The sequence below is a fragment of the Orycteropus afer genome, unplaced genomic scaffold (genome assembly GCF_000298275.1).
Source record: "Orycteropus afer afer isolate SDZICR_OR568_19922 unplaced genomic scaffold, OryAfe1.0 scaffold00013, whole genome shotgun sequence".
Classification (NCBI taxonomy): domain Eukaryota; kingdom Metazoa; phylum Chordata; class Mammalia; order Tubulidentata; family Orycteropodidae; genus Orycteropus; species Orycteropus afer.
In genome coordinates, this window is record NW_006921600.1 from 19550566 (window position 1) to 19563256 (window position 12691).

A 12691-nucleotide genomic window follows, 5' to 3' on the forward strand; every position below is an offset into this window, starting at 1 on the left:
CTCATGAGGAGCAAAGACTATAGTCTTCAGTATGCATTACAAGTCACGTAAAACAAAAATCCTTACAATAGGAAACATCACGATAAGCAGAAAATAATTGAAGTTGTCAAGGATTTCACTTTACTTGGATTCACAATCAACAACCATATAAGCGGCAGTCAAGAAATCAAACAACGTATTTCGTTGGGCATATCAGCTGCAAAAGACCTTTTGAAAGCAAAAATTGTCATTTTGAAGATTAAAGTGCACCTGAGCCAAGTCATGGTGGTTTCACTTGTCTCATATGCATGCAAAACCTGGACAATGAATAAAGAAGATTGAAGAATTGATGACGTTGAATTATGGTAGTGGTGAAGAATGTTGAGTATATCATGAACTGCCAGAAGAACGAACAAATCTGTCTTGGAGGAAGTACAGCGAGATGCTCCTCAAACGCAAGAATGGTGAGACTTCATCCCATATGCTTTGGACATGTTATCAGGAGGTACCAGTTCCTGGAGAGGGACATCATGCTTGGTAAAGTAGAGGGTCAGCAAAAAAGAGGAAGACCCTCAACAAGATAGATTGGTAACAGTGGCTACAACAAAGAAGTAAAACATAATGATTATGAGGATCACTCAGCAGGGCTGGGCAATGTTGTGTTCAATTGTACATAAGCCTACTATGAGTTGGAACTTTCTTGACAGCACCTAACGACAGCAGAGAAAATTCTCAAAGTCATTAGGGCAGACTTTCCATATTTGATTTTTCTAATGAGAACATTCTCTTCCCTCCTCACCCAAGAAATAAAAACACGTTATCTACAGAGAGTTTTTAGTCCCCAGGATCACCTAGTCTGTGCTCAAGGGAAAGATGTTTGCATCTTGGGAGAATGTGAAAAAACCTATAGGAATGCATACAAAGGTGTGCTTCCTAGCACTTACATGCTAAAGTTCCCTAGGGGATGAATGAGTTCCCTTTAAATGTAAAGGAAAAGACATTTTGCCTTAACTGGGAAGTCTGCTGCTTCCAGATTTGGAACACACACAACCAATTCATTCTAGGGCAGTGGCATTTCTAGGTGGACAGTTCTCAGAAAATGCTTTAGTGCCTTATTGGTTGAGACAGCCTCATGGGCAAATCCGGATGTGCAAGGGCTGAGTTGCTGAGCATGAAAAAGTGAAACTTTTTGTTTAAGTGTATCCAAGAGACAAAAGACTGAAGGACTCCAGAGCCCCGCAGCAGAGAAACCAGAAGGAAGGAGAGGTGCCTGGAACAAGAAAGAAGCAGTGGTGGATGGGGGCAGGAAAGATCTGGCCAAGGGGAAATTTCTTCTGGTAGGGTATGGCTTACCGCCCTGGCAGCACAATGGTTAAGTGGTCAGCTGCTAACCAAAATGTTGGTGGTTCAAACCTGCTAGCAGGTCCATGGGAGAATGATGTGGCAATCTGCTTCTGTAGTGATTACAGCCTTGGAAAACCCATGGGGCAGTTATTTTCTGTTCTGGAGGGTCATTGTGAGGCAGAATCACCTCAAGAGCAGTCGGTTTAGATTTTGGGCACTGTTTCAAGATTAAGCCATTGTCTTTTCTGGGCTGGCCTGTAGTCTCTTACCATCTTGTCAAACCTTCAGTTAAAAACCAGCTGCACACACTAGCCTTGTGTTAGTGGTGCTATGGGGGTATAAAGGGATAGGAGTAGGTGCTTAGCGGCTTATGGTGTACTGCAGAAAGAGAACTGCTGAAGCTAAAGGACAGGGAGATGCAGAGTCAGGAAATGATGAAGAGGTGACTGGGAGAAATGCCCTCAGAAAATCCTGAGGATATTGGGGTTCCACAGTAAGTGGGATGGGGTCCGAGACATACTATTAGAACATCAAAGATACGGCTTAATGAGCTGAGAAACCTCTGGCCATGGACACTTGGTTTACACTCATACCCCAGTTTAGCCTCTGAAGTTCAAGCATCAGCCCATTTCTCTGTTATCCCTAATTATCTTCAATGATAACAGAGAAATGGTTAAGTTCGTGGTAAACCTGAGGGATAGACCCCTCTATCTATCTTAGGGGTAGTACTTCTTGAATGCTTCCCAAAGTAACTTACTCCGTTTTTAAAGAACTCTCCTTCATTTTAGGTTTTTTCCCCTTGTATTGCAAGGACATCTGTTGTTAGCCATGGAGTTGGCCCTGACTCATGGAGACCCCACGTACAATAAGGATCTGCATGGGTTGCAGATTAGACTCTTGCGATCCATACGGTTTCCATTGGCTGATTTTTTGGAAGTAGATCACCAGTCTGTTCTTCTTAGTCTGTCTTAGCCTGGAAGCTCCACTGAAACCTGTTCAGCATCATAGCAACATGCAACTTCTGCTGACAGATGGGTGGTGGCTGTGTGTGAGGTCCATTGGCCAGGAACTGAACCCAGGTCATCCTTGCACATGGAAATGAGAATTCCACCACTGAACCACTGCTGCCGCCATTACAGTGAAATTAGCCTCCCAATAACTTCTAATCATTAGTCTAATTATGTTCTTTGGACTATCATAGGATTAAACTGGTCCTTCTTCATGACAATCCTTAAAGACCTTTCTAGTCTGCTCCACTAAATTATAAGCTCTTTGAAAGCAGGGATATATGATCATAATGACAGCAACACCTAACAGGACGAGGGAGTTGTCCCCACAGTGCTGAGCAAGATCTTTTGCATATCATTGGTACTTAAGAAAAATAACAATGAATAAGTAACAGTGAGTTTTGAAGAAGTTAGTTATTCTCTCTCTCCATTTCCTCTTCTCCAAATCAGAGATTGACAAACTTTTTCTGAAAACAGCCACATAGTAAATAGTCTAGGTTTTGGGGGCCATATGTGGTCTCTGATGCATGTTCTACTTTGTTTTATTTTGCAGCACTTTAAAAATGTAAACGTCATTCTTAGCTCACTAACCAAAACAACCAAATTGGCTGCCATGGAGTCAGTTGTAACTCATGACAACCCCGTATGTGCAGAGTAGAACTGCACTCCATTGGGTTTTCAACGGTTGTGATATTTTAAAAGCAGATTGCCAGGCTTTTCTTCTGAAGTGCCTCTAGGTGGGTTCACATCACCAACCTTTCAGTTAACAGCTGAGCGCTTAAACTTTTGTGCTGTCCATGACTTCTTAGCTCACTAACCCACTGTATAATTAAGTGGTGCAAACTGGAAAACTCTTTAAGGATTGTCATGAAAAAGAAGAAAAGATTAATCCTGTGATACTCTAAAGAACTCATAGCGACCCTATAGTATAGAAAGACTTGCCCCATATGGTTTCTAAGGCTGTAAATCTTTATGGAAGCAAACAGCCTCATCTTTCTCCCGCGGAGCAGCTGGTGGGTTCTAACTGCTGAACTTGTAGTTTGTGGCTGAGCAGTTTAACCACTGTGCGACCAAGGCCCCCTCACCATTAAAACACAGGACATGGGTCAGATTTAGTTCACTAATTGTAGTTAGCCAAACTTGTTCTAGATGAAATATCACTAGGCCTTTGACCATATTACTTGGTTTCTAGAACTTTATTAATTCTGGTAATTCTTTCATGTTGTTGTTGTTGTTGTTGTTATTTGCCATCGAGTCGGCCCCGACTCATAGCGACCCCTCCTTGGGCTTCCAAGGCAGTATCACTACGGAAGTAGGAATGGCACTGTAATTTGATCAATCCCTTCTTAAAATACAGCATCAGAAGGAGACCACTGAATCTGAAAGTCGTCAGTGTGAACACTTCAACCCAAGGTAGCTGCCATTCAATCCAAGCACTTCTTCTGAACTCAGAGGACTGTGCTAAGCACCGGGAGTAGAACAAAAGAGTGTAAGAGATGGTTCCGGCACTCAGGAAATTTATAATCTGACTGAGGTGACAAGGCCAGTACTCAGGAAACAGCATATATGATGTGGTGCCAGATGAGTGATGGAGATAAATGTCTTAAATGCTCTGAGAAGCAGAAGGAAGGGGGCATACAATAAAGATAACCTATTTTTTAAGTGCTTACCAAATGGGCTAACTGTTTTACACCACTTATCTAAAACCACTAAAAGGTAGGGACTCTTTTTACCCCATTTTATAGGAAATTTAGAGAGTTTTGGAACTTCGCAAGGCCACCCAGCTAGAACATGGTAGAGAGGTGCTGGAACACGGTGTGTCTGATCGTGGAGCCCGAGTGCTTTGTTTCTAGGCCGTTCTCTTGTTGGTTGCTGTGGATTTGGCTCCAGCTCATAGTGAACTGCTGCATAACAGAACAAAATGTTGTGAGGTCCTGCACCATCTCTAGGATAATTGGTGTTTGAGCACATTATTACAACTCTTGCGTCACTCCATCTCACTGAGGGTTCCCCTCATATTTGTTGGCCGCCTTCTTTACCAAACATGATGTCCTAGAAATCAAAAGAGGCTGAACTGTCTCCCTAGAAATGAGCTCCCAGAAGTTAACTTCTGCCAGATTGTTCCTTCTTCATAGTTGGTAACTCTGGGCTGAGATACCTAGGCATTCCACTCAGGAACTCCTCTTGGGTCACATTCTAGAATTGAGTGGGCAGAATGGGACTGGGATCAGGAAACAAAACAGCACCAGGAGAAAGTAAATCTAAGGAGGTTTGGGTCTGTGAGAACTAAAGTATAAGAAAACTCAGTCTCTTAAATTATGGGAATTTAGCTATTCAGGTAGTAGAGCTTTCTGTGTCCCTGAGGATTTGTAACCTCCCTTAAAGACCAAAAAAGTCTTCAGTTTTACTAACTGTAATAGAAAACTTGGAAAATGTACCATATACTCCTCTGCCTCCTTAGCATGTTGTTGTTGTTGTTAGGTGCCGTTGAGTCATCTCTGACTCATAGCAGCCCTATGTACAGCACAACAAAACACTGCCCGTTCCTGTGCCAGCCTCACAATTCTTGGTATACCTGAGCGCATCATTGTAGCCGCTGTGTCAATCCATCTCCTTGAGGGCCTTCCCCCTTTTTGTTGACCCTCCTCTTTACCAACCATGATATCCTTCCCCAGGGAATGGTCCCTTCTGACAATATGGCCAAAGTAGGTGAGATGAAGCCTGGCCATTCTTGTTTCCAAGGAGCATTCCAGCTGCACTACAGTCCTTAGCATACAAATAATTTAAAAAAAAAAAAGGAATTTAACCTTCATAGCTCAGATTAAAGAAAAAAAAAAAACTCACTGCCATGGAATCAGGTTTGACTCATAGCGACCCCTCCTTGGGTTTTCTAGGTGGTATCACTACAGAAGTAGATTGCCCCATCTTCTTTCTGAGGAGTGGCTGGTGGGTTTGAACTGCTGTCCATCTAGTTAGCAGTCACATGCCTTAGGCACTACGCCACCAGAGCTCCTATGACTCAGATATATCATGAAAATAATGTGACACTGGTGGAACTCAGTAACATCCTTAATAGTTTTTTAGGTGCAAATATCTGTTTACTCATGTGATAAATGATTGTAAGACTAGTGTGGGTTTTGATACTTATGTCTGCTTTTCATTTATTTCTGTTTCTTAGTTTTAAGTTGTTGCTTCTCCTTATTGTTTGCCTGTAATACTCCTTTCCTTCTAATTTTAGCAGCTTTAGCAAGGCGTCAGCTAGCCAAGCTTCTTAAAATTTTGTGTAAAACTAGAGTAACTCCTTCTGCATAAATACCTATAAGTTAAATGTTGCATCCCTGGGTGGTGCAGATGGTGCAAATGGTTAACTCGCAAACCATAAGGTTGGAGGATCGGGTCTACCCAGAGGTATCTCAGTAGAGAGGCCTGGCCATCTACTTATGAAATCAGCCATTGCAAACCCTAAGGAGTGCAGCTCTGACACATAGGGGCACCATGAGTCGGAATCAACTCTGTGTGAACCAGTTTTTAAGTTAAATGTATGTTTTTTACTCCGTGAATTTAGTGACTTACTTGGCCTCTCAGAATCCTTCTTTTTGCTATTCCTGCTACTCTGCCTCCTCCCTTTTCTTTAGGTTCTAGACAAGTGAGTTGCAATCAAATAGGGTACCTAGGGAGATACAATTAAGAAGGATGGAATGTTAAGTAAACATCAGAAGATAGTCTTTAATTCAATTTTAAATTGTATGACTGTCCTCTGTAGAGTTAGGGGTGTTTCTCCCATCTAAAATGGAGTGGAATCGATTTTATCGATTGTCTCTTAGAATCTGACAGGCTGTCACTGACTGGTAAGGTTGCTGTTTCTCTCCTATAGACAGAGTTGAGGATCAGAAAGCTCAGATAAGGAAAGGTCAGTATCTGATGATTTAATGCCATGAGTGTTTGTAGGAAGATAGGATAAAAAGATATCCATGGTCAGTCTTGGCTCTTATAAATGTCATTTCTCCAGGATCTAGTCTCTTCATAAGAGCTGCATAAAAGGAACCTGTCTTAGTTATCTAGGGTTGCTATAACAGAGACACCATATAACAGGTGGGTGGCTTTAACAAACAGAAATTTACTTCCTTTACAGTTTAGGGGACTAAAAGTCTGAATTTAGAGCACCGGCTCTAGGGAAAGGCTTTCTTTCTCTGTTGGAGGAAGGTCCTTGTCTCTTTAGCTTTTGCTACCTGATTCCTTGAAGATGTCCATGTGTCTTGGCATGTGTCTTAACACATCTCTCTCTCTCTCTCTCTGCTCGCTTGTTTAATCTTTATACCTCAAAAGAGATTGACTCAAAACACACTCTGCACTAATCCTGCCTCATTAACATGACAAAGACAGCCCATCCCCAAACGGGATTATAACCACAGGTATAGAGTTTAGGATTTACCACACATATTTTTAGCCACACAGTTCAATTGGTAACAGAGCCTCCACAACAACAACCGAATAAATCAGTTGTCATCAAGTAGACTCTGACTCACGGCAACCCCATGTGTTTCAAGGTAAAGCTATATTCCATACGGTTTTCAACAGCTGTCCTCTTTCGGAAGTATGTATCAATCACTGGCCTTTTTTCTGAGGTGCCTCTAGGTGGATTTGAACCGCTAGCCTTTTAGTTAGTTGTCAAACACTTAACTGTGTGTGCCACCCAGAAAGCTACCCCCTCATCTGTCTCCCCCCCCCCCCCCCGTATCCATCTAGTTGTTTCTGATTAATAGTGGCACTATAGGACTAAGTAGAACTGCCCCCTGCCATAGATTTTCCAAGGCTATAGATCTTTATGGAAACAGATTGCTCCATCTTTCTTCTATGGAATGGCTAGTGGGTTCGAACTACTTACCTTTTGGTTAGCAGCCAAATGCCTTAACACAGCAACACTGGAGCTCCTCTAAAGAGCCCCAGAGACAGTGAAACCAAGAAACTCACTCACTTGATAGTCCTTACACTGGAGTGTCTACATCAGGATTGGTTCTCAGGCCCCTGGCCAAGATGTCCCCTTGCTCTACACCAGCTCAAATCCTATCACTTGGGCTAACCTTTCTGCCTACCCTGCCCCCTTTTCCCTGTTTGTCCAGAGTCTCAGAAGCTCCCCTGTTACCGTAGGCACAGGTATCTGAGGTTGGAGTCTCATTTGCAGATGGATCCTGCTACCTGTTCCTCAGAGCTCAGCCCAGTGGTGGGTGGGAGGAGTCAGCTGTAGCTAGGAGTCAAACCCTAGTGGTCAGTAGCTGGCCTGGGCCCAGAGTTTGCTTCATTCTTCTGGAACAGGCGCCTCTGTCCTCGGAACTAGCAGCAGGTCTCTCTTCACATCTGGAAAAGTTCAACCGTGTTTGTCTGGGTGAAGGAGGCCCCTTGGGGGAGGGGATTCAAAAGCATGACATCACGTTAGCCAGGCCAGCTTCCTTTGGAGAGAGAAAAGGGCTGAACTGGGCTGGGATTCCTAAGAACTGTTGTGTTTGGAGCAGGGGGAATAGAAGGAGGGGTGTCAAGGGAGGCTTCTAAACAGTGCCTTGAGAGAATGTTGCTTCAATTCAGTTTCTGAAAAGTCACCACTGGCCTCTCACAGTCAATTCGTCTCTTGGGGTGAGATTGGCAAGAGGACACTATGTAAGGAAGGAAAAAGCCTGGACCTGCTTACCTATCTTTTTTACTTTGATACTCACCTTCTCCCTGAGCCAGACAGGAGCTCATCCTTTCCTGCCCTGAGGTGCAGAAGGAGAATCTAGATTCTTGGTGGTTTGTTTATAACCAGCCTGAGCCTCTTCCGGAGTCCACTCATGAATCAGCTATACTTTCCCTAACTAGTAACAATATCTTCCTTAAGCATTACACTCTTTTTAAGACTTATCTATATGGGATCAAATTGACACTAGCAACTTGAAAGATTAGATAGGAACCTTAGAGGTCAGTGAGTTTATGTTAATGGGAGGAGGAACAACTCAGAAAAGAAAGGTAAGAAAGGTTGTGTGACTTGAAGAATGTAGTCAGTGTCACTGAATTATACTTGTGGAAATGGTTGAACTGGTTTATATTTTGCTGTGTATATTCTCAACAACAACAACAACGAAATCAATTTAAAAAAAAGAATCAGCTATAGCTCAGTAGCCCCATTGCTACTTGCCTCATGTGAGCTGTGGTCTTCCCTATTGGCCAACAGCTTTGTCATTCAGGTTATTCGTCTCTGAAATAGGTAATGATATCACTTCTTCCCACTGCTTACCTGACACATGATTTTAATACATGGTTGTTGTTCTCAGCATTATTATTAATCTACTTGCTGGAGGTTGGGGAGGGAGGCAGATGTGGAAGGGTGATACCCTTGTCAGCTTTAGAGGAAACATTGTTGGCCCTACCTAAGTCAATTGCCTTGTAACTAGAAGTCTAAAGTCTGAATGCTTTGAGAATCAAGAGGTGTCATTCTACATTACTATTTACCTGGAAATCTCAGAAAAATACAGACCTAGATCTCAGTCAGCAAAAATTGGAGACAAATCACAGAAGGACAAATATTGTAGTAGTCTGTTATTGAAAAAGTCAAGGGAAAGTTTATATTGTTGTTGTTGTTGTTGTTGTTATGTGCCGTCGAGTCGAACCTAACTCATAGCGACCCCTCCTTGGGTTTCCGAGGCAGTATCACTATGGAAGTAGATTGCCCCATCTTCCTTCTGAGGAGTGGCTGGTGGATTTGAACCGCTAGCCTTCTGGTTAGCAGTCAAGTGCCTTAGCCACTATGCTACCAGAGCTCCTGGAAAGTTTATATACGGAAGGAAATTTTCTTTGTTGGTTACCAGTGGTGGCGGGGTAGGGAACACTGTTAGATAGGTAGAGACAAGTATTGATGTGGGTGAAGGGAAGGGCAATATACCAAATGTGAGTGATCAACATGGTGGCATTGAGGTAGAGGAAGACATAGCCTGAGAGGTGCATGGGAGGTTCAGACAACAAAGATGAACCCTTTTGCACATACAGTACTGCTTTGTCCCCAACCTCCAGCAGTCAATGTCATGAGACAAAGTGTATGTGAGCTGCTGAATGAAAAGTGAATTTGCTCTGTAAACTTTCACCCAAACCACAATAAAAATTTTAAAAAAAAGAAAGTTTGGAGCTTTAAGTCCACCCCAGGGCCTCTTGGAAGAAAGGCCTGGTGATCTCATTCCAAAAAATCAGCTACTAAAACCCTGTGGAGCACAGTTCTATTCTGGCACAGACGTGATCACACAAGTCTGAATCAACTCAACAACAACTGGTTTTTTTTTTAAAAAAACCCTTTTAGGAGAGTACCTCACTGAAAGCAAACTGGAACAGAGGTGGGGAAGGATGGAGGGAGGGGGTTTCTGGTGCGGTATCTCCAGAAGTAGATTGCCTAATCTTCCTTCTGAGGAGTGGCTGGTGGGTTTGAACTGTCAGCTCTCTGGTTAGCAGTCATATGCCTTAGGCAGTACGCCACCAGAGCTTCCCCTGTTACTGTAGTTTTGTAAATTTTTATTTATAGTGATAATATGTGATGTTCTATTAAGTGTGTATACCATCTATCCTATTGTAATTCATTTAATTGCTTGCAACTGTTCTTTCTTATATATAACACTATAATAGACATCTGTGTGCGTATACAGTTTTCTTTCCTTAGGAAAAATCTTGTAGTGGGAAATTGGTTCCCTGTCCAGGAGGATGCTGCTTCACTGCCAGGGGCAGTAGGAAGTATTCCAGATGAATTTTACCTGAAGTCAAGAAAATGAATCAGATGATGTCATGAAGCTCTAGGAACGTTTAGGCTCTGATTTTTAACTCTTAGTTTCCTTGTAGCCTCCGGCTTTACAGATCCTAGCAACTTGACTCCTGTTACTATAGAAATACCTTCAACTATTTCTACAAAAGTGTCTGACCAGGAAGCCACAACACCAAGTACTCTTGGAAGTACCAGTCTCAGCCATGTCCCTCAGGACAGCAATGCAACCTCAGAAGCCTATTTCTCCTCCTCAGGTAAAGAGAAAGCATATTTGTCTCAGACCCCAAGGAAAAGCCTCTAGTGCTTGGGTAAGGCATTTATGATGTTGCAGAACAGTCTCTCTCCCTCCCACTTACCGCTACACACGAATGGAATCATTCCAGCAACTTGTTTTAATGATTTGGCCATCATACTTAGGGCACCCTGAAGAAAGTTCTAGGTAATTCTTCCTATAGTCACAGCTTTCTCAGGTCTAACTCAATTCCAAAGGAAAAAAGTAAGGCTTAGCCGCTAATCGGTATGCCTTTTGTACTTTGGCTTCCATGCTGAGTTCAGCTTGGTGGTAAAATAAGATCCAGATGAAGACTTCATAGAGATCTCTGAACTCTTCTAAGTGAAGGAAATGGATACAGGCTCAAATTGGGAGTCTTTGGCTTCTCTGGGGTAGACTAGCATCCAGCTGAGTTTCAGAATCCTGAAGGTACCTCTGATAAATTGTAGATTGTAGCTGTGGGTCCTTCAGTTGGCTTGGAATGAGTTTGGTCAGGATTAGGACATGAAGTAACTGTTAACTCCCTAAATTTCCTTGTCTAGGTTGAAGGCCATATCTCTATTATTACCTATCAAGTATTAATTCAAAATGTGATCTGAGATGTGTGTGTATGTGCATGTGTGTATGTGTATGTACATCTGCACACATTTGTCTTTTGGTCTGTCCCAGAGTCTTCAGTCAACGTAACATCTACCTCTGGAATCACCGTAGCTCCTGAAGTCATGAACTCTTCTGTCCAGTCACAGACTTCTCCAGCCTCCATAGTATCTACCAGTCCAACCAACGTTTCTACTTCAGAGAAGACCTTGGAGCCCAGCTTCTTCTTTCCTGGAAATGTTTCAGATGCCCCATCCAATAGTACCAGCCCTATGACATCTCACACTGAATCCTACATATCATCTCCTCCTATTCCAGTTACCATTAAGGTGGGTGAATGGGGCCAAACATGGCAGATTGTTCCATGACTTCATATGTATGCAAGCTCTCTCTTCCTCCCAACCTGTCCTCATTCTACCCAGTGGGATTTGGGTCATATGGGAAACAGGCAGCTTAAATATTGCTGGAAAGAATAGAAAGGGGAATTGGGGCGAGCCTGGCTTGTGCTGTGGGTATTGCATTTCTAGGGAGTAGAGAGAAAAGGGAATCTTTGGCTACTTGAAGGTTCTTCCAGTCTTATCTGATTCTGCCCTCTGGGGTTGTTCCTGTGGTTATTATACCTCTTAGCCTGGGCTTTGACCAGGGCACCTTTCCCTATTGGGAGTATTTGGAGGCTGCTCCCCACTTAATGGGACTGCTTCTCCCAAAATATTTAGGACACATATTATTTCCCCTATGTTGGACAGTTGTGCCGAACAGAGGAAAGCAGTGAGGAGGATTGCAGCAATGGTAGTAGGTAGGACTAGGCAGACCATGGTGGTGAGCTCAGCCTGCTCTTCACAGACTTGGGGCCTGTGGCTGTCAACAGCTTTCAGCAAGAAAAGCAGAAAATATGAGGGGGTGGAGCCTGGAGGCAGGCATGGGCAGCCTGCCTGGTTTCTGTTTAAAGGGGAGCCAGAGTAGGAATCTGGAGAGTCTTAGGGGCCAGGAGGGAAATGGGCATCTATTAGATTCACCCTATTGTAGCTGTGTGCCAGACTGGAGCTGCATAACTGACAAGAGGGAAACAAACCCAAAGAGGAAAAGACCACCATACACACTCCGATTTCTGCACTTTCAAGTCAGTATTTAAGGAGATTGCAAATAGTTACTTGCCTGATGGCCCAGGTTTGTAACAAAAATTGAAATTATCTGATGACCTAGAGATGCAGGAAGGAAGTATAACTCTTAAAATAAATCTCTAGACCCCTGAGAAGTTTTAAATTTCTTCTGCCCTAAATCTCGGAGCAAATTTACCCTTGACTGCTGATTGAAAGTTTGGAGGTTCAAAAGTTTTGCTGGTCTGATAGGGCCTGATGGAACCACTGGGACTATGGCCCCTAGCTGCTCCTCAGGTCTGGAATTGAACCTACTCCCGTGGCTTCCAGCCAAACAAAAGGTAGGCATATGAGCTGAACATTGATATCAGGTAGATACATTCCTTGGAGAGATCAATCGTGGGAGAATAGAAGGGCTACGTATGCACAGGGGAACAGCTCGGGGGCTGAAGTGCATGGGAGTGAAGGACACATGGAAGAGGTAGCTATGGGGAGAAAGTGGAAGGGGAGCTGTTGCATTGTGGAAAATTGCAGTCAATGTCATGAGACAAAGTGTATGTGAGCTGCTGAATGAAAAGTGAATTTGCTCTGTAAACTTTCACCCAAACCACAATAAAAATTTTAA

General features: G+C 43.2%; 1 protein-coding gene across 1 annotated transcript in view; it reads left to right on the top strand.

Annotated features, from left to right (window-relative positions):
* Window positions 1–421: 421 nt before the first annotated feature.
* CD34 (CD34 molecule) overlaps window positions 422–12691 on the top strand; it is a 27962-nt gene continuing 15692 nt past the window's right edge. Inside the window, exons 1-3 of the mRNA XM_007953779.1 lie at window positions 422–443; window positions 10179–10355; window positions 11042–11298. Of these exons, the coding sequence (XP_007951970.1) occupies window positions 422–443; window positions 10179–10355; window positions 11042–11298 (456 nt within the window). The remainder of the gene's footprint in view (window positions 444–10178; window positions 10356–11041; window positions 11299–12691) is intronic.